The sequence below is a fragment of the Hypanus sabinus genome, chromosome 13, assembly GCF_030144855.1.
Source record: "Hypanus sabinus isolate sHypSab1 chromosome 13, sHypSab1.hap1, whole genome shotgun sequence".
NCBI classification, from domain to species: Eukaryota; Metazoa; Chordata; class Chondrichthyes; order Myliobatiformes; family Dasyatidae; genus Hypanus; species Hypanus sabinus.
Window position 1 is genome coordinate 41535286 of NC_082718.1, and position 20648 is coordinate 41555933.

The following is a 20648-nucleotide window of genomic DNA, read 5'->3' on the forward strand; positions in this document are numbered from 1 at the left end:
TGATTCTCTGCCTATCCAAGATCCTGAATGGAATGACTAGTTTCCCACAACATGCGCATAGTTGGAAAATAAACAAGATGTTAGCCATGGATTTCATTGTAAGCCTATAATTTCATTATAGAGCTCTGGGAATATGATGGTGTGAACTGGTGAACTGGTAGCAGAGATCTAGTGAAGAAATTCAACCATACATACTATATAAGAAAGAAATCCTAATCTGTGAGGATTGCAAGAGTTAAACGTGTCAGTTAAATGACAATTGTAAATTGTTCCTTGAGGGGAATTGATGGACATGCAAGAAGCAAGATTAATGCCAGCCAGACCAAGGAACTGAATGGGGACTTTGAAGGTGAAGTTGGGAGGTCAACAGTGAAAAGGGTAAGCAGCTTCAAGTTTCTGGGCACCAGCATGCAAGAGGATCTATCTTGGGCCAAACACATGGTTGTAATCAAGAAGAAAGTACAACAGCAGCACTACTTCATTAGGAGTTTGAGGAGATTTGATACGTCCCTAAACACTCTAGCAAATTTCTGCATATATATATGGTGGAGAGCATACCGATTGGTTGCACCACAGCCTGGAACAGCATCACGGGAGTCTGAAGAGGTTTGTAGACTTAACCAGCTCCATCACATGCCTAACTCTCCCTGACATCGAGGACATCTTCACGTTGCAATGCCTCAAGGTGGCAGCATTCATCATTATGGTTTCTCAGTGCCCAGGACACACCCTCTTATGTTACTACCATCTGGCAGTGCTTGCGCAGTACCAAGCAGAAACAGAAGCAGAAGCCTGAAGACCCACAGTTAATATTTTAGGAACAGCTTCTTCCCCTCCCTCCACCATCAGATTTCTTAATGATCCATGAACCCATGATCACTACCTTATTATTCAACTTTTGCACTATTTATTTTTGTAACTTATAGTAATTTTTATGCCTTGCACTGTACTGCTGCCACAAAACAATAAATTTCACAGTATATGTCATTTATAGTAAACTTGATTCTTATACAGTTCAGGACTAGCAGATCTTAGGAGTATTTGAAATTCATCCTATTAACACCCAACACTTTCCTTTCACTTTTTGTACGTGTTACATGGAATGATAATAAATTTTCCTGTAAATCTGGTCAGTGTATGTGGAACAGGAAGCATGCAAGCACTCAAGATCCCAGCTCCACCTGCAAAGTTACTGACACTCTTGAACTTTACTGTTCTAAGTCTCAAGTAGAAATCTAGCCAGCATCCAGGTTAACAGTCCAAATACCTCAATTACAATCCAGATCTCTGCTTCACATTCTAGACTAATGAGCGGGTCAGATTTGTGAGCAATCAGATGCTGAATTATTGGAGTTTTACTATGCATTAATAACAGCACAGATAAATTGAGTGTGCAGCTCTTAACTTAGGCTACACAACCAACTTTTTAGTTCCACCTGGGAGTTTTCATACACACATGAGAAGGGATCTTCTGAAACAATATATGCAATTAATAAAATGTGCAGCCTAATGGAGGTCAAACAGAATTTTCAACAGGTTTATTATCACTGGCATACTTCATGAAATTTGTTGCTATATAGCAGCAGTACAACACAATACATAAAAAAACCTGTAAATTATGGTAAGTATATATGTATTAAAAAGTTAAATTAAATAAGTAATGCAAAAAAGAGAAAAAATGGTGAGGTAGTGTTCATGGCTCAATGTCCATTCAGAAATCTAGTAACAGAGCAGAAGCTATTCCTGAATTGTCGAGTGTGTGCCTTCAGGCTTCTGTACCTCTTCCCTGATGGTAGCAATGAGGACAGCGCATGTTCTGGGAGATAAGGGTCCTTAATGATGGATGTCACCTTTTTGAGGCATTGCTCCTCAAACAGACAATATGAAAAATATGGCAATAGTGAAATGAACTAAAAGAAAAGGCTGCTTATGGCTGGATATAAAAAATATTGAGCTTGATTTATTGATGGGTATTTATTGTTGGTAGACTCTCAGATGGAGAAGAGAGGGCGTACGGGAGCAAGATATGCCAACTAGTGGATTGGTGTCGCAGCAACAACCTTGCACTCAACGTCAGTAAAGTTAAAGAGCTGATTGTGGACTTCATGAAGGGCAAGACAAAGGAACACACACTAATCCTCATAGAGGGATCAGAAGTGGAGAGAGTGAGTAGTTTCAAGTTCCAGGGTATCAAGATCTCTGAGGACCTAATCTGGTCCCAACATATTGATGCAGTTATAAAGGAACGACAGCAGCAATATTTCATTAGGAGTTCGAAGAGAGTTGGTATGTCAATAAATTCACTTAAAAACTTCTATAGATGTACTGTGGAGAGCATTCTGATAGGTTGCATCACTGTCTGATATGGGGGTGGGGGAAGGACCAGAAGAAACTGCAGAGGGTTGTAAATTTTGTCCGCTCCATCTTGGGTACTAGCCTACAAAGTACCCAGGACATCTTCAAGGATGTCTCAGAAAGGCAGCATCCATTATTAAGGACCTCCAGCAGTCAGGGCATGCCCTTTTCTCACTGTTACCATCAGGTAGGAGGTACAGAAGCCTGAAGGCACACACTCAGTGATTCAGGAACAGCTTCTTCCCCTCTGCCATCCGATTCCTAAATGGACATTGAACCCTTCACTATTTTAGTATATATTATTTCTGTTTTTTTGCACAATTTTTGATCCATTCAGTATACATATACTGTAATTGATTTACGTATTTTTTTCTTCTTCTATATTATGTATTGCATTGAACTGCCACTAAGTTAACAAATTTCATGACATGTGGTAATAATAAACTTGATTCTGATATTGAAGAAAGCTAATCCCTATATCTAAAACAAAGACAAGATTGAAATCTGTATAGTCAATAATAATGTTTAATCAAACATTATATAAAAAAGACTTGCCAAAAAGTTTTATTAAAAGCTCATTGATAACAATAACAAAAATGGTATTTTTGTAGTCAGTTATAAAATTAAGAAGAGCAGACTAATTGGAAACATGGACAATGTCCCAATATGTTTTAGGATGCTTCCATTACAAAGGTCCAGGACATTCTGCTGTACAGTTACAAAGACGGCAGAGGACACAATTAATTCACTATTTTTTATAGCATTTTTTTGTACTTAAGGCCAAGAACTTAAAAAGAGAGGCACTAGTAGTTTCTGATTCACTTAGAGGTCAAGTATATGACTCTGTATGGAAACAGCTGTAAGATTGCAATTCTGCCCTGTTATTCCCTTTGGAATTACAGGAATTTCAGTCTTTTGATGTGGTAATCAACAAATAGTTTAATGTTTGCATGAGCAAGAAATGGGTTTATTAGTTGTCAGAAGGGCGTCGAGTTTTAATCCCAGAAGAAAACCTAAAAAGATTAGTACTACATAGTGACTAGCTTGGTTACATTTTGGAATACATTGACCTATTAAGAACTTTGAGAAGACATGCATCTAATTAACTGGATGATAAACGGTATGACATAGTTCTTTTAAGTCTGAGAATTATTCAAAAATTGATGAAAGGAGAAAATGTCAATGGTGTTTTATTTCATGGTAACATGGCTTACAATGTTTGAAAAATTAACCAAGAATTCTTCAGGTTTTGAGTTAGATATAACTTACAATATTGTATCTTTTTCATCTTTTAAGATTTACTCAAACTGCACATTATAATATTTGCTGCTAATTTTGTAATCAGCAATTCCAATATTGACATTGAAATTTTAATGTTTTATCATATTTTAAACCCTGTAATTATAAAGAATGTGCTTAACCTATGCCCTTTAAAACTATTACAGCGCAGTGTTTTTTATTCTGTTCATGTCAGTAGCTTTGTACTTGATCCAGCTTTTTAGGGATATGTAATATGAATAGTTTTCATTAACACACGACCCCTCCCCTCCCCACTCTTCTGGGACTGGATCCTCAACTACTTCAGCATCAGGTTTAGAATCACCTGATCATGAAATTTGTTAATATTGCAGCAGCCGTACAACACATGATAAATATAGAAAAAAAAACAATTATTGTAAAAGTAAATAGTGCAAAAACTGAGTGTGTGCCTTCAGGCTTCTGTGTCTCTTTCCTGATGGTAACAATGAGAAGAGGCATGCTTTGGATGGTGGTGGGGGTTCCCTTAATGATGGATGTTGCCTTCCAGAAGCAACACTCCTTGAAGATGTCTTGGATACTACAGAGGCTAGTACTCATGGAGCCGATTAATTTTAAAGCTCTCTGCAGCTTACTTCGATCCTGTACATTAGCTAGTCAGAATGCTCTCCACTGTATGTCTGTAGAAGTACATACACAAGTACATGGTACATACTTGACCTATTGCATCTGTCCATGACAACAATGGCACTGGCATGGCAACAAAGAATCATCTTCCTGTAGAAAAACATCCTCTATTGTGTTCTATGGGTTTATAATTTCATTAAGACAGGATCCTCTTCAGTGAGTAGAGCAGAAAGGAATAGTAGGAGCTGTACCAGGCACACCTAAAATGAGGCGCTGACCTGGTGAAGCGGGATCATGAGATCAGATGCATGCTGAACAAAGGTGGTAAACAGAGCTAAGCAATCGCATGAATCCAATCAAACTTCTTAAGTTCTGCCACATGTAGCTGTGAATGGTGCAGGATATTAAATAGCCAACAGAAGCATGTTTCAAGATCATTTTCCTTCCCAGTGGTGACAAGTCCAGTTTGGGAGTGACAATGACAAGACTAAACACTTTGCAATCATCATCATCAAACAAGATGCAGAATAAATGATTGATCTCAGCTTCCTCCTGAAATCTCCATCATCTACATGATATCTAGAAATAGCACTGGGTACAAAGAATGGCCTCAAGACTTGACAGCTGTAATCCTACAGTCCTGTGCTCTAGAATTAGCTGTGTCTCTAGTCAAACTGATTGAATTAGCAACAATACTGGCATCTACCCAACAATGTAGAAAGTTGCCCAGGATGTTCTGCTTGCTAAAAGTATGACAAATGTAATCCAGTTAATTGTCATTCAATCAGTCTGTTACCATGTGGCGATTACTCACCAATAACCTGCTCAGTGATCTTAGCTTGGACTACTCTGAGACTCAGCCAAAACAGTTGAATTCCCAAGGTGAAGTGATAGTGACTGCCCTCAACATGAAGGCAGAATCTGACCAAGTGTGGTGTCAAGGAGATCTGATAAAACTGAATTCAAAGGGCATTAAAGGGAAAACACTGAACACAATGAAAAATGGTTTGGTTGTTGGAGCTTAGTTTGCCCAGTGCAGAAAATCACTGTACAAGTTTTAGTAACATTTGCTTCATGCAAGTGTAGGGCAATAGCCACTTTCATTAACATTTCACAGTAACATTTTACATTCAATGGCATTACTATCACTGAGAACCCTGAAACAATATCTTAAGGTTGAGAAATCATCTGGAACAGCCACAGAAATAGCAGGTCATATTCTGTAGATAATGGGTTACCTTTGACATCCTAAAGCCTTTCCTTCAGAATCAGATTTATTATCAGCATGTGTTGTGAAATTTGTAAATTTAGTAGCAGCAGTACAATGCAATACATAAATAAATAGAAATACATAAATTACAGTACATGCATATTAAAAAGATTAAAAAATAGTGCAAAAACAGGAATAATATGTATTAAAAAAGTGAAGTAGCATTCATGGGTTCAATGCCTGTATAGGAATTGTATGGTATGGGGGAAGAAGCTGTCCCTGAACTGCAGAGTGTGTGCCTTCAGGCTTCTGTACCTCCTCCCTGATGGTAACAATGAGAAGAGGGCATGTCCTGGGAGATAAGGGTCCTTAATAATGGATGTTGCCTTTTAAGGCAGTACTCCTTGAAGATATCTTGGATACTACGCAGGCTAGTACCCATGATGGAGCTGACAAATTTTACAATGTTCTGTAGCTTTACAACTTCAACTTTCCTTCATCTATAGTCAGAATTTAAAGAAACAGAATACTGTCCATTTGTGGGTGAGTATAGTTCAAAAGCACTCAAGGTGATTTGACACCATTTAGAAAAGGCAGCCTGCTCCAGTGTAAACACCCCCACCCTAAACATTAATTACCTTGACCTCCAGAACTCAATGTATAATGCAAAATGCAATGCCATTATTTGCAATACTTGCAGCCCCCACCAAGGAGTCTTAAAATGTATGGGAGCACAACCACCTGCAAGTCACACTTCTAAACCACATACCAACAAGACCTGGAATCATAGAGTTCTATGACCTCACTAGATCTAAATACTGCAACAAAAATTGTATTGTGTGAGTATCTTCACCAGAGGGCCTTCGATGATTCAAGATGATGGCTGACCACCACCTTCTCAATGATACTTAATGATCAGCAAACATTGCTAGCAGAATCAGTAATACCCAGATCCTCCAAAATAAAAATAAATCAAGAACAGTTACCCACAGAATTAATGGAATACCTTTTCGTTTGCTTAAGGTAATGGATGAATTGAAAACTATTAAAGTTCACAATACCCAGGCTTACAACATGTACATTGTTGAATAACCAAGCTGGAAAACAACTTGAGACAGCTAAACACAAACATGAGAAAATCTGCCAATGCTGGAAATCCAAGCAACATACGCAAGGTGCTGGAGGAACTCAGCAGGCCAGGCAGAATCTATGGAAAAGAGTCAACAAAGATGACGAGTCCCAGTAAGCAGGTGGGGAGAGGGGAAGAACAAACACCATGTGATAGGTGAAACTGGGTGGGGTGAAGTAAAGAGCTGCGAAGTTGATTGGTGAAAGAGATACAGGGCTAGAGAAGGGAGAATCTGATAGGAGAGGACAGAAGGCCATGGTAGAAAGGGGGAGGAGCAACAGAGGGAGGTGATGGGAAGATGAGGTGAGAGAGGGAAATGGGAATGGGTAATGGTGAAGTTGCGGAGGGGCATTACTGGAAGTTCAAGAAGTCAATATTCATGTCATCAGGTTGGAGGCTTCCCAAATGGATTACAAGGAATTGCTCCTCCAACCTGAGTGTGGCCTCATCGTGACTGTAGAAGAGGCCATGGACTGACATGTTGGAATGGGAAGTGGAATAAAAATGGGTGGCCCTTGGGAGATCCTGCTTTTTCTGGTGGATGCAGCATAGTGCTCGATGTAGTGGTTTCCCAATCTATGTTGGGTCTCACCTACACACAGTAGGTGACCCCAACAGACTCACAGGGGCCCTGAATGTTTGTGAGGGAGGATGCATAGGGGCAGGTGTAGCATTGGTTTCCCTTACAAGGATAAGTGCCAGGAGGGAGATAAGTAGGAAGGAATAAATGGACAAGGGAGCCACGTAGGGAGCAATCCCTACAAAAAGCAGAAAGAAGGGAGCAAGGAAGGAAAGATGTGCTTGGTGATAGGATCCTATTGGTTGGGGTCATCTACTGTACATGATGTTTTTGGTGCAGCATCCTGTATATCGGTGAGACTCGACGTAGATTGGGAGATAAAGTACTCTGAGACAGTGATATAATTCAGCAAATCATAGATGCCTCAAGGACATAAAGAGAAACAATAATTTTTATTTAAAATATCTGAATATAAACAATTTTATGATGGCAAACATCAACAATTCCAGTGAGATAAAAAGTTAAATCTTATTTGTAGGCAAGAGGACAATAATACTTCACAAATTGGAATAAAATTATATTTATCACCAAGTATAACCAAAAAAAAATCACATTTAAAAACTAGATTTAAGGAGAAATCAAGTTCTATTTATTTTTCAAAAAAAATTACATGAAAGGACAAAGTTCTGAATTTTATATAAAATAGTTGAAGTGAAATCTCTTGAAATAACAGACTGCTGACCATCATCTCATTTTGAGCTCCAAAGACATGTAATTTCAAGCTACTGACCATGGCTTGAGGTTTACAAGAGCTTTGTTTTCACACAGGGCCAAAAGCAGTCTAGGTCTCCTCTCATATCCTTCAATTCCTTTTTCAAATATATCTGCTGACAGATTGATGAAAAGAATTGGTATTCATTTACAGGGTCATAAGCCATAATTCTCACCAAGGTAGTCTATAACAGCTGATGTACTTGAGAGCACATTAAAGATTTTCTTCTCTTGCTTTGAAGTTACTCTTTCCAACATGTACATTAAATGGTGATGAAAACAAGTGAACGGTGTTCCATGCTCCAAAGCAATGTCAACCCAATCCCGAACACATTGCCAAGGCGTTTCCTCATATCCTGAGTACATAGCAGGGTTTGCCAAAAGACCACGTGCAGCCATTACACCTGTAAGGAAACATAAATAATGCAACAATCCTAAAACTTGAACACAAATCAAACTAATAAGGTCACAATAACCTTCCTGTCAAAAAGAAAGTGGCAGGTGACGACAAAGAAGCCTCATGTATGAAACAAACTTGAGTTTCCTCAAAGGGATCCAATCTCCTAACTGGAATATGCCCTCTTCTCATTGCTACCATCAGGGAGGAGATACAGGAGCATGAAGACACACACTGACACACATTCAACTATTCTGAAAGAGCTCTTTCACTCCACCATCAGTTTTCTGAATGAACCCATGAACACTACCTCATTATTTTTTTAAAAAAGCCTTTACTTTAGTAATTTATATTAACGAAGTCTTTGCAAAACAAGAAATTTCACGTCTTAGAAGACCGTGATTGTAAACCTGATTCCAATGCAGTATGGAAATTGTAATAATATGGTCAATTGACATTAAGGAACTTATTAAAAAGGTATTACTTTCTAAAGTGTAGGATTTTTCTGGATATTATACTCAATTTATTTGAAGTATTTTTTGACTAACAGAAGTGATTACATTATACAATTTCGAATCTAAAATAATGTAAATCTAGCTAAACAGCTGAAATATAGTTTTAAATAATTAGAAACATAAAATAATTAAAATAAGGATTAGATACAATGTAGGATCAGGAATTTGCCCCACCATGTCCTTGCCAACTGGAAAGTAAATGCTATTCAGTGACTCCCAACATCCTGGACAAAGCCTGCTGTTCTGCAACTCACAACCCTTAATTATATACTAAAAACTACTTAAATGTTGTAAGCTATGTATTTGCCACTTCTAACTTTTCAGGTAGCGAATACGAGGCCCATACCACTCTCTGCATTTTTTTTGCATCCACAGTGCCTATATAAAGTATTCAGCCCTCCCCCGGAAGTTTTCATGTGTTATTGTTTTACAACATTGAATCACAGTGGATTTGACTTTTTTTGACACTGAGCAACAAAAAACTCTTTCATGTCAAAGCAAAAGCAGATCTTTACAAAGTGATCTAAATTAATTACAAATATAAAACACAAAATAATTGATAGCACTAAGTAGTAACCCCCTTTAAAATGACACACCAAATCACCACTGCTGCAGCCAATTGGTTTTAGAAGTCACATAATTAGTTAAATGGAGATAATCTGTGTGCAGTCAAGGGTTTTCAATTGATTGTGGTAAAAATACACTTGCATCTGGAAGGCCTAACTACTACATACAGAATTGGTTGCCATTTTTGTGGGCTTATGGTGGGTGGAGGAAATTTGTCCTTGCAGAGTTATAATTGGTTCAGATTCTTTTTTGGTTTTGACTAGTCTTAAAACGGGTCATTCTAACTGTGCGTCAGATTTACTTCTGGAAGCTCTTCCAACCTTATTCTGTGTTCAAAGTATTGGTTTACATGTCTTTTTCTTCTGGGTCCCTCACAGAGGTGTTGAGGGAATGAGTAGGTTGATTGTTTAGTCAAAAACGCTATCAAAAATTCAACTACGGATATAAACGTTCCACTAAGCAAATCAGAGGCCAAGGGGTTGGTAGGGCTAAAAATCAGGGGATTATGGTAAGACTTGTGAGATAACAGGCATAAGGGGAGACACCTTTACAGAATAAATTAAACTGGTGGATTGAAGGGAGTAAAACAAGAAGGGAAGAAATTATATTGACTTGACTTAGAAAGGTCACACTATGTCTAATTATTCCTTATATCTGGTTGGAAAATATCACTCTTGGTAGGTTCTGTCATTGTTATGAAACAGTTGAACACATTCTTTTACATGGTTGAAAGAAAGCAAATACAGGCTGCACTACTATCTTTGGGTGAAGGTTGATAATTTTCATTCAAAAAAAAGTTATTGAAGTGACTTAATATTCACAATATTGTCTTTCATTATATACAATCTATAGGGCTTTTGGGATAATTAAATTTTCATTTGATAAAGAACTAGTAGGGGTTTTATTTTGCAGTTCTGTATACCACACTCCAGTAATAACCTGAGGAGGACCAACTGCTGCTGAGTCAATATCCTGGCAAAAACTACACCAAACCACGAAGGCAAAAAAAACAATCCAAGCAACTCCATGAAAAGGCTATTGAAAAGCACAAGTCGGGAGATGGACACAAGAAAATCTCCAAGTCATTGAATATCTCTCAGAGTATAGTTAAGTCAATCGTCAAGAAAGGGAAAGAATATGGCAGAGATGTAAATCTGCCTAGAGCAGGCCATTCTCAAAAGCTGAGTGACTGTGCAATAAGAGGACCAGTGAGTGAGGCCACCAAGAGACCTATGACAACTCTGGAGGAGTTACAAGCTTCAGTGGCTAAGATGGGAGAGACTGTGGATACAACTGTTGCCTGGGTGCTTCACCAGTCGCAGCTTTATGGGAGAGTGGCAAAGAGAAAGCCACTATTCGAAAAAAAAATTCCCATGAAATCTCAGCTAGAGTTTGCCAGAAGGCATGTGGAAGGCTCTGAAGTCTGGAAGAAGGTTCTGTAGTCTGATGAAACCAAAATTGAGCTTTTTGGCCATCAGACTAAACAGTACATTTGGTGTAAGCCAAACACTGCACATCATCAAAAACACACCATCCCTATCGTGAAGCATGGTAGTTGTTGCATCATGCTGTGGGGATGCTTCGCTGCAGTAGGCCAAGGAAGGCTTGTGAAGGTAGATGGTAGAAACATAGAAAATAGGTGCAGCAGTAGGCCATTTGGCCCTCTGAGCCTGCATCGCCATTCAGTATGATCATGGCTGATCATCCAACTCAAAACCCTGTACCTGCTTTCTCTCCATACCCCCTGATCCCTTTAGCCACAAGGGCCATATCTAACTTCCTCTTAAATATAGCCAATGAACTGGCCTCAACAGTTTACTGTGGCAGAGAATTCCACAGATTCACCACTCTCTGTGTGAAGAAGTTTTTCCTCATCTCGGTCCTAAAAGGCTTTCCCTTTATCCCCTCATTCTAGACTTGCCCAACATCGGAAACAATCTTCCTGCATCTAGCCTGTCCAATCCCTTTAGAATTTTATATGTTTCAATAAGATGCCCCCTCAATCTTCTAAATTCTAGTGAGTATAAGCCTAGTCGATCCAGTCTTTCTTCATATGAAAGTCCTGCCATCCCAGGAATCAATCTGGTGAACCTCTTTTGTACTCCCTCTATGGCAAGAATGTCCTTCCTCAGATTAGGGGACCAAAACTGCACACAGTACTCTAGGTGTGGTCTCACCAAGGCCTTGTACAACTGCAGTAGAACCTCCCTGCTCCTATACTCAAATCCTTTTGCTATGAATGACAACATACCATTTGCTTTTTTCACTGCCTACTGTACCTGCATGCCCACCTTCGACTGGTGTACAATGACACCCAGGTCTCATTGCACCTCCCCTTTTCCTAATTGGGCACCGTTCAGTTAATAATCTGTTTTCCTGTTCTTGCAACCAAAGTGGATAACCTCACATTTATCCACATTAAATTGCATCTGCCATGAATTTGCCCACTCACCTAACCTATCCAAGTCACCCTGCATCCTCCTCTCAGCTAACACCACCGCCCAGCTTCGTGTCATCCGCAAACTTGGAGATACTGCATTTAATTCCCTCGTCTAAATCATTAATATATATATTGTAAACAAATGGGGTCCCAGCACTGAGCCTTGCGGTACCCCACTAGTCACTGCCTGCCTTTCTGAAAAGGTCCTGTTTACCCCCACTCTTTGCTTCCTGTCTGCCAACCAATTCTCTATCCACATCAGTACCAAATCCCCAATACCGTGTGCTTTAAGTTTGCATACTAATCTCCTATGTGGGACCTTGTCAAAAGCCTTTTGAAAATCTAAACATACCACATCCACTGGCTCTCCCCTATCCACTCTACTAGTTACATCTTCAAAAAATTCTATAAGATTCGTCAGACATGATCTTCCTTTCACAAATCCATGCTGACTTTGTCCGATGATTTCACCTCTTTCCAAATGTGCTGTTATCACATCTTTGATAACCGACTCTAGCACCTTACCCACCACTGATGTCAGACTCACTGTCTATAATTCTCCGGTTTTTCTCTCCCTCCTTTTTTAAAAAGTGGGGTTACATTAGCCACCCTCCAATCCTCAGGAGCTAATCCAGAATCTAAGGAGTTTTGTAAGGGACCTATATTTGTCTTGACCAATCTTTTTCTTTTTACATATCTATAAAAGCTTTTACAGTCAGTTTTTATGTTCCCTGCCAGCTTTCTCTTATAATCTTTTTTCCCTTTCCTAATTAAGCCCTTTGTCCTCCTCTGCTGCACTCTGAATTTCTCCCAGTCCTCAGGTGTGCCGCTCTTTTTTGCTAATTTATATGTTTCTTCTTTGGACTTGATACTATCCCTAATTTCCCTTGTTAGCCACGGGTGCACTACCTTCCCTGGTTTATTCTTTTGCCAAACTGGGATGAACAATTGTTGTAGTTCATCCATGCAATCTTTAAATGATTGCCATTGCATATCCACCGTCAACCCTTGAAGTATCATTTGCCAGTCTATCTTAGCTAATTCACGTCTCATACCTTCAAAGTTACCCTTCTTTAAGTTCAGAACCTCTGTTTCTAAATTAACTATGTCTCTCTCCATCTTAATGAAGAATTCCACCATATTATGGTCACTCTTACCCAAGGGGCCTCGCACGACAAGATTGCTAACTAACCCTTCCTCATTGCTCAATACCCAATCTAGAATGGCCAGTTCTCTAGTTGGTTCCTCGACATGTTGGTTCAGAAAACCATCCCGCATACATTCCAAGAAAACCTCTTCCTCAGCACCCTTACCAATTTGGTTCACCCAATCTATATGTAGATTGAAGTCACCCATTATAACTACTGTTCCTTTATTGCACACATTTTTAATTTCCTGTTTAATGCCATTCCCAACCTGACTACTACTGTTAGGTGGCCTGTACACAACTCCCACCAGCGTTTTCTGCCCCTTAGTGTTATGCAGCTCTACCCATATCGATTCCACATCCTCCAGGCTGATGTCCTTCCTTTCTATTGCGTTAATCTCCTCTCTAACCAGCAATGCTACCCCACCTCTTTTTCTTTCCTGTCTATCCCTCCTGAATATTGAATATCCCTGAATGTTGAGCTCCCATTCTTGGTCACCCTGGCGCCATGTCTCTGTGATCCCAACTATATCATATTCATTCATAACTATCTGCACATTCAATTCAGCCACCTTGGTAAAATGAATGTAGCAAAATACAGGGAAATCCTGGAGGGAGATCTGATGCAGTCTGCAAGATAACTGCGACTTGGGAGAAGATTTGTTTTCCAGCAAGACTATTACCTCAAGCGTAAAGCCAAAACTACAGAGAAGTGGCTTAAAAACACCAAATGTCCTGGAGTGGCGAAGTCAGAGTCCAGACCTCAATCCAATCGAGAATTTGTGGACTTGAAAAGGGCTGTTCATGCATGATCTGCATGCAATCTGACACAGCTTGAGCAGTTTTGTGAAGAAAAATAGGGAAAAATTGCAGTGTCCACCAGAGATGAAAAGCTGATAGAGCCTAAGGTGCATCTACTAAATACTGACTTGAAGGTTGTGAGTAATTTTGCAATCAATTATTTTGTTTTTAATAACTGTAATAAACTTAAGCCAACTTTGACACTAAAGCATCTTTCTTGTTGATTAGTATCAGAAAAGGCAAATTAGATCCACTGTGATTCAGTGTAAAACAATAAACCATGAAAACTTCCAAGGCAGGTGAATACTTTTTATAGTGTTACGTACTCGTGACACATGACAGTGGTACCCTTGTCACGTGACTGGGGCTGATGCTATACTGGACTTGAGGTAATGGTCTTGTGATGGTGGAGTGACGTCATTTTCCTGCCAGTAGAGATCATGTGACAGGTTGTTTTTTTTTAAAACAGGGTATAAAAGGAAGACCCCACCCTGTGAGGAGGGGCAGTTCGTGGCTGGATTTGCCATGTTGACTTCAAGCCACTGCGTGATTTAATGTGATGACGCAGTTTAGTTGAAAGATGAAGTTTTATCTAATGCCTAAAGTTTAAAAGGTCATTGCCAGCAGTTTCTTTACAATACTGCTAGTTGAGAATCAGTGGAGAGTGAAGATCGGAGTCCGGGAATTAAAGATCGAGGAGAATCGATTTTCAACGGTGAAACGGGTTCGACCTTGTTCAATCCTTATTCGGAAGGAATTCGTTGACTGTTCTCGTGTTAATCTCTGCGGGATAGCAGAAGATTGAGGACGGTGTGATAAAGGAAAGGTCAGTGCCTTTAAGCCGTTTCGTTTCGTAAATTCTTCGTGGGAAAAGTTTGACATCGGGGATCGAAGCAAAACGACGTGAAAGAGAATTTAAGTTGTCTTAAAAAGTCTCTCCCTTAAATGGACTGTGAGCATTTCGAACTTTTGGCAATACTACGTTAAAGAACTGTTTTTGCTTTAAGAACTGTTCGAGCTGCATCACTTTAAGAACTGTTCAAGCTGCCGTACAGCAGCTGATTTCCGGTTACGTTAGTGTTTGTTTACTTTTGGGGGGGGGGGGGTTTGTTTTCAGTGTTTAATAAACGTGTTGTTTGTTATAAAAACCCTTGCCAAACTCATATATTTATTGTTGCCTGAATACGTAACAATAGGCATTGCACATTTTCCTTCTAATTCTTCCATCCATCATTTTAACCGTTTGCTGTGTTTTTTAAACCTCTCTGTTCTTCATACTAATTAGGCCCAAAATTTTATACCCTCCCTCTCTCCTCTATTAAGTCTTATCTAAACCTTTTCTGTTCTATTGAAATCAACCTTAACTTATTCAATCTATTGTCAGAATTGAAATTTCCAGTCCATCAACATCCTTAAATCTCCCCTGCACCCTCTCTAATGGAATCACACCTTTCTGTATTGGTCAGCGTGTATTCAATTGACTGAGTGGTCCTGTTCTGGATTGCTTCAAGCATCCATGTTTCTATGAAAGCTTTGATTTCTTTTTTGTCACTCTATGATCATAGAAAGTGATGGAATCACAAGTCCCGTACCAGCTCAAATTTAGATTTAACAATCAATTTGGCAACGTCAATGCTTCATTTACACCAACAAAGATTCCTTACCATCAATTCCTGTCAGTTGACGTACAAGATCCACATCTTTACTGCTCCTGACATCCCCATTTGCTACCACTGGTATAGTTAAATTTTCTTTAATAATCTTGATCGCATCATAGTGGACTGGTTGATGTCGTTCCTCAGTTTCCCTGCCATGAACGGTAATCCAAGAGATTCCAGCTGCCTCAGCCTTTCGGCAGAGATCTACAGTTCTTGATAGGTCTTTGTGCAATCTGCAATACCATCAGATCATAGAATACTACAGGTGAATTTAACCTACAGTAAAACAGATAACATTTTCTGTCAGATAAGATAATAGCTAAAAGAGCAATAAAATTCTATACAAAACAAAATCCAGCAAACACAAGTACTATTTTCTCAGATTTTGCATTGAAATCTCAGCTTGTTTCGCAGGTTGTTCTTGGACAAGGTAAACTTTAATAAATTCTTCATTAAAATAGTAGGTAACATTTTAAGACAGCTTAATTAAGACAATACAGGTAAACAACTGTTGAGAAAAATTTCTTGCTGATATTATTAGAACATGTCACTTTTGCCCTTCTAAAATCAGATAAGCTGATGTTAGCCTTTTTCGATTGTTTAGCACACATATCTAAAAATTTCAGCTGCCCAGATACATAAGTCTTTAAAATGGGTGATTCCTGATGGTTGATTATTAAATAACTTCTGAAATAGAAATGCAATCCTATCTGTGCGTGACTGCTATGTTAACCAGCATGCATTATAAACAGGGTGGACCAAACCCCAATCAAACTTGTAAATTGATCTTCACAAACTTTTTGGACTGGTGCCAAAATTAGGTGAGTTAAACTATAGACAAGTCAAACAATAGCCTGGCATTATCAACCTCACAGAATTTCAATTTACGGACAGATGATGAGAATAATTGGCCAGTTTGAACTTGGGCTGTTTTTGTGACAGGACATAAAATGTTGCATAGATGCACATTTTTTACTGCCACATTTGGTGAAGGGTATTGAAGTTCTCTATTCAGCTTAAGTTCACGTTGCTTTGCTTCTACTAGGATTGAGAGTTAATGAGTGGCTATTTGTCAGCCAAGGGTGGGTTGCATTGATAACTAACATTACTGCAATGTCTCAGGAAGCCTATAGGCAATCTCTGAATTTCAGGCTCACCTTCTCACTCTCCCAAGTGCATAATCACTAAGCTACCAATTCTGGTAAACTTTTAAGTGGAACACAAGATACTCAAGAGTTTGAAAAGGAGCAGTTAGATACTGCAAAGTTATATAATATTCTGTGAGAAGGGCAGCAATCAATTTATTGGCCAACTGATTTTTTTAATGCAAAAGCTATCTGACTTCAAATTTTGGATAATTATGTGACATTTTCTTATGGGATTGGCCTTTACTCAACCTTTACAATTTATGAATTCCATCTAATAAATATCTTCCTGTAATGTATTTTTTCAGCAAATCAAAAAATGGCTTGCATATTTATAACTATGTAATTTTAAACACAATTTTATTTGCATTTTCAAAACTACCTTATCTTAATGGAGACGGAAAACTCTGGGCATTCCACTTGATTTCTAACTTTACGCACCATATCCTGAACCAGTTCTGGTTTATTGATTAAGCAAGCACCATATCCTTCTGCCATTGCCCACCTGAAAGAATGAAATATATATATTAATCATATTGATATGAATAATCCAAATAACTGTAAAGTCTGTATATATGGACCATAAATTGTTTTCTAAAAATGTAACTGACAAACGCCAAAGCAAAGCAGTTCATTTTAGGTTTTCATACTAAATACAAAAGTAAAGAAACCTCTAATTAAAATGTTAAGCGAAAGCTAATGATATTGGCAGCAACATAATTTTCAAATGCTGACAGAAGCAAAGAATAAATGGGGAAACTACGCAACACAGCCTTTGATTTTTCCGCCTTTCCATCAGATCAAAGCCAATTATCTCATACAGTCTGACATCCACTACCCACAATTCATAAGATACAATTACAAAAGCTTCATTAGAGATTAAAACATTCAGTGAATGCCAATCTGCAATACTCCAGAATATTTCAAGAAATTCAGGTTTCTTCATCTTTGTCTAAATTCATGGACCACTTACCCCAAAACCATTATCCTGCTTCTACTGTAAATTTCCTAGCTAGAGAAAAACACTTTGCTAGAAAGCGAAGGGAGGGATTTAAATCTAATTTATACATTTCACTCATAACTTCTTGATATTTCTTCCTTTTGGCAAAGATTTTTGGTGAGTAATCTTCAACTATACGAATTTGTGTTGAATTAAAGAATAATTGCCATTTCTTTCTGGCTTCTCAAATAATAGCTTCATTAGTCATATAATAATGCAAAGAAAGTACAACTGCTCGAGGACGTAATTCTGCTGAATGCCGAGAAAATGAAATTCTGTGAGCTCTGTCAATTAAAGGGCTAGTTTCGAGGGTCTCATTGAAAAGTGAGTACAGCATATCTGAAAAGAATTTTAACAGATTGCCAGCTTCATTATTTTCAGGTAGTCCCAGAATACGCAGATTCCTCCAACGCCCTCTACTATCTAAATCAACCATTCTTTTCTTCGTTTTATATAGTTCCGAGGTAATTTCATTGATTTTCTTTTCCATTGAAGATACCTTCATTCCTTGATCTGTAATAGTTTGCTTGAATAGATCATGCTCACTCTCGATTCGGGTTGTAGTCTGCCGAAGTGTTTGAAGTTGAGAGTCTTGAATTGTAGAAATAGCTTTTTCGAGCTTCCCGTTTGAACCGGCCAGCTTATCAATTTTAATGTTAAGCGATCCGAATTCTCACTTCATGTCTTGTATTGAAGAAAATGTTCCCGCTAGTGTAACAGATTCCTCCGTTTTCTTGGTTTGTTCCGTTTGCTCCATTTCGGGGAAAGACTTGCTGCTTCTCAATTTAATATCAGAATGACTTTTTTCAGCCATTGTAATTAAGTTGTAAATCCTTCAGTAAAAAATAATAAATCCTTCAGTAGAAGTAGTAAATAATCAAAACTAAAAGGGATCTGTTAGTGGGGTATAAAATATATTAAAAGAGAGAGAGCTGCTAGGAATGCAACCTACTCCATGTGCTACAAGGTGGAGAATCTGTTAATCTGTTAAGACAGGCTGGGAAAGTTGTCTACACAGCCAGGAATGTGGGGCCAGCACTTAATGTAGAGGCACCACTAGCATCCCAAAATAACAATGAAGATCAGACCTGTTGAATAGAATATTGGATATATTAGAGATAACTTGTTGGTTGGAAGAACATTGTATTAACCTACCAAATCATACCAAATAACACATAAAACCTAAAATAACACGAACATATAGTAGCAGGAATGATATGATAAATATACAGCCTATATAAAGTAGAAATATTGTATGTTTTGGACTATGGGATTAATGGATTTGTGGCTAAATTTGTCAATGATACAAAGATTAGTGGTGGGGCAGATAGTGTTGAGGAAACAGAGCCTGCAGAGAGACTTAGATAGTTTAGGGGAATGGGCAAAGAAGTAGCAAATGAAATACAATGTTGGAAAAAGTAAGGTCATGCACTTTGGTAGAAGAAATAAATGGACAGGCTAATATTTAGATGGGGAGAGAATTCAAAATGCAGAGATGCAAAGAGATTTGGGAGTCCTTGTGCAGGATATCCTAAAAGTTAACCTCCAGGTTGAGTTGCTGGTGAAGAAGGTGAATGTAATGTTGGCATTCATTTCTAGAGGTATAGAATATAAGAGGAGGGATGTGATGTTGAGGCTCTATAAGGCACTTGTGAGATCACACTTGGAGTATTGTGTGCAGTTTTGGGCTCCGTATTTTAGAAAAGATATACGGACATTGGAGAGGGTTCACAGAAGATTCACAAGAATGATTCTAGGAATGAAAGGGTTACTGTATGAGGAATGTCTGGCAGCTCTTGGACTGTATTCCCTGGAGTTCAGGAGAATGAGGGGGCATCTCACAGAAGCATTCCAAATGTTAAAAGTCTTAGATATACAGATTAGATATGGCTAAGTTATCTCCCATGATAGGGGAGTATAGGACAAGAGGGCACGACTTCAGAATTGAAGGACGTCCATTTAGAACAGAGATGGGGAGAAATTACTTCAGTCAGAGGGTGGTAAATCTGTGGAATGTTGCCACTAGCAGCTGTGGAGGCCAAGTCATTGGGTGCACTTAAGGCAGAGATAGACAGGTTCTTGATTGGCCAGGGCATCAAAGGGTATGGGGAGAAGACAGGGGAGTGGGGATGACTGGAAGAATTGGATCAGCCCATGATTGAATGGCAGAGCAGACTTGATGGGCCAGATGGCCTAATTCTGCTCCTATATCTGATGGTCTTAAAATAAAGGAACTTGCTTGACTGTGATCCCACTATACACTCTGAACACCAATTTCCTCAATCATTAACACAAAAGCTAATGTGCGTACCATCTACAAAATGCATTACAGTTACCCTGCCAGGCTATTCAAACAGCACCCCCTACACTCACAACTCTATTAACCAGAGGACTACGACTTCTGGTGCATATGACCTGGCATTTCTTTTCTAAGTCACACACTACCCTGACTTGGCAATATACCGCCATTCCTTAACCATTGTTAGTCTAAATCTTGGAACTCCTCAGGAGCAATAGTGACTACATTCTAAACAGTGAATGAATAAAGAGCTGAGCGCAAAATAATACTGGCCTTCATTGCATTGGGTCTAAAGTAGAAAAAGGAGCTTTGGTGAAACTATATCTGGAATTCCAGTCTCTGTATCAAAGAGATATTGCCCTTTCCTTCAAGTTGATTCAATGGAATAGAGAAAAATGGGGAGTCCTTTAAGCCCATTTTTTCTTCCAAAACAACTAGCCTCCCAATTTCTCACATAATACAGCGTTAGCCATTTTATTACCCAATCTTGAACAAACCATGACAAAATGATTATCTTAAAATCACCTTACCTTTGTGGACAACCACAGTTCAAATCAACACCATCTACAAATGGGGAAACTATGCGAGCAGCATCAGCTAAATCTTGCGAACAATTAGCAGCAAACTGCACAACCAGTGGCCGATCACCTGAGAAACAGAATGCAAGGTTTGCTGTAGTAGAACTCTCACTTTCAGTTGGTAACCTATACAGAAGAACTTCACCCTAGAATACAGTGAGTTTGATAAACTCAAAAGACTTGTCATCAAAGCATTAAAAATCACTAATGTATCAAGAGTATTAACCAAACA

At 38.7% G+C, this 20648-nt stretch overlaps 1 protein-coding gene across 2 annotated transcripts in view; it reads right to left on the reverse strand.

The window, feature by feature from the left end:
• The window catches only part of dus4l (dihydrouridine synthase 4-like (S. cerevisiae)), a 59773-nt gene that overhangs the window by 35350 nt on the left and 3775 nt on the right, over positions 1-20648 (reverse strand). The window contains exons 3-6 of one of the 2 annotated variants that reach the window (XM_059987490.1): positions 20369-20486; positions 16922-17044; positions 15401-15627; positions 12009-12018 (exon numbers count right to left, since the gene is read on the reverse strand). In XM_059987490.1, the coding sequence (XP_059843473.1) occupies positions 12009-12018; positions 15401-15627; positions 16922-17044; positions 20369-20486 (478 nt within the window). Of the gene's footprint in view, positions 1-7553; positions 8274-12008; positions 12019-15400; positions 15628-16921; positions 17045-20368; positions 20487-20648 lie in introns of those variants that run through there. The other variant, XM_059987488.1, reaches the window with a different exon arrangement.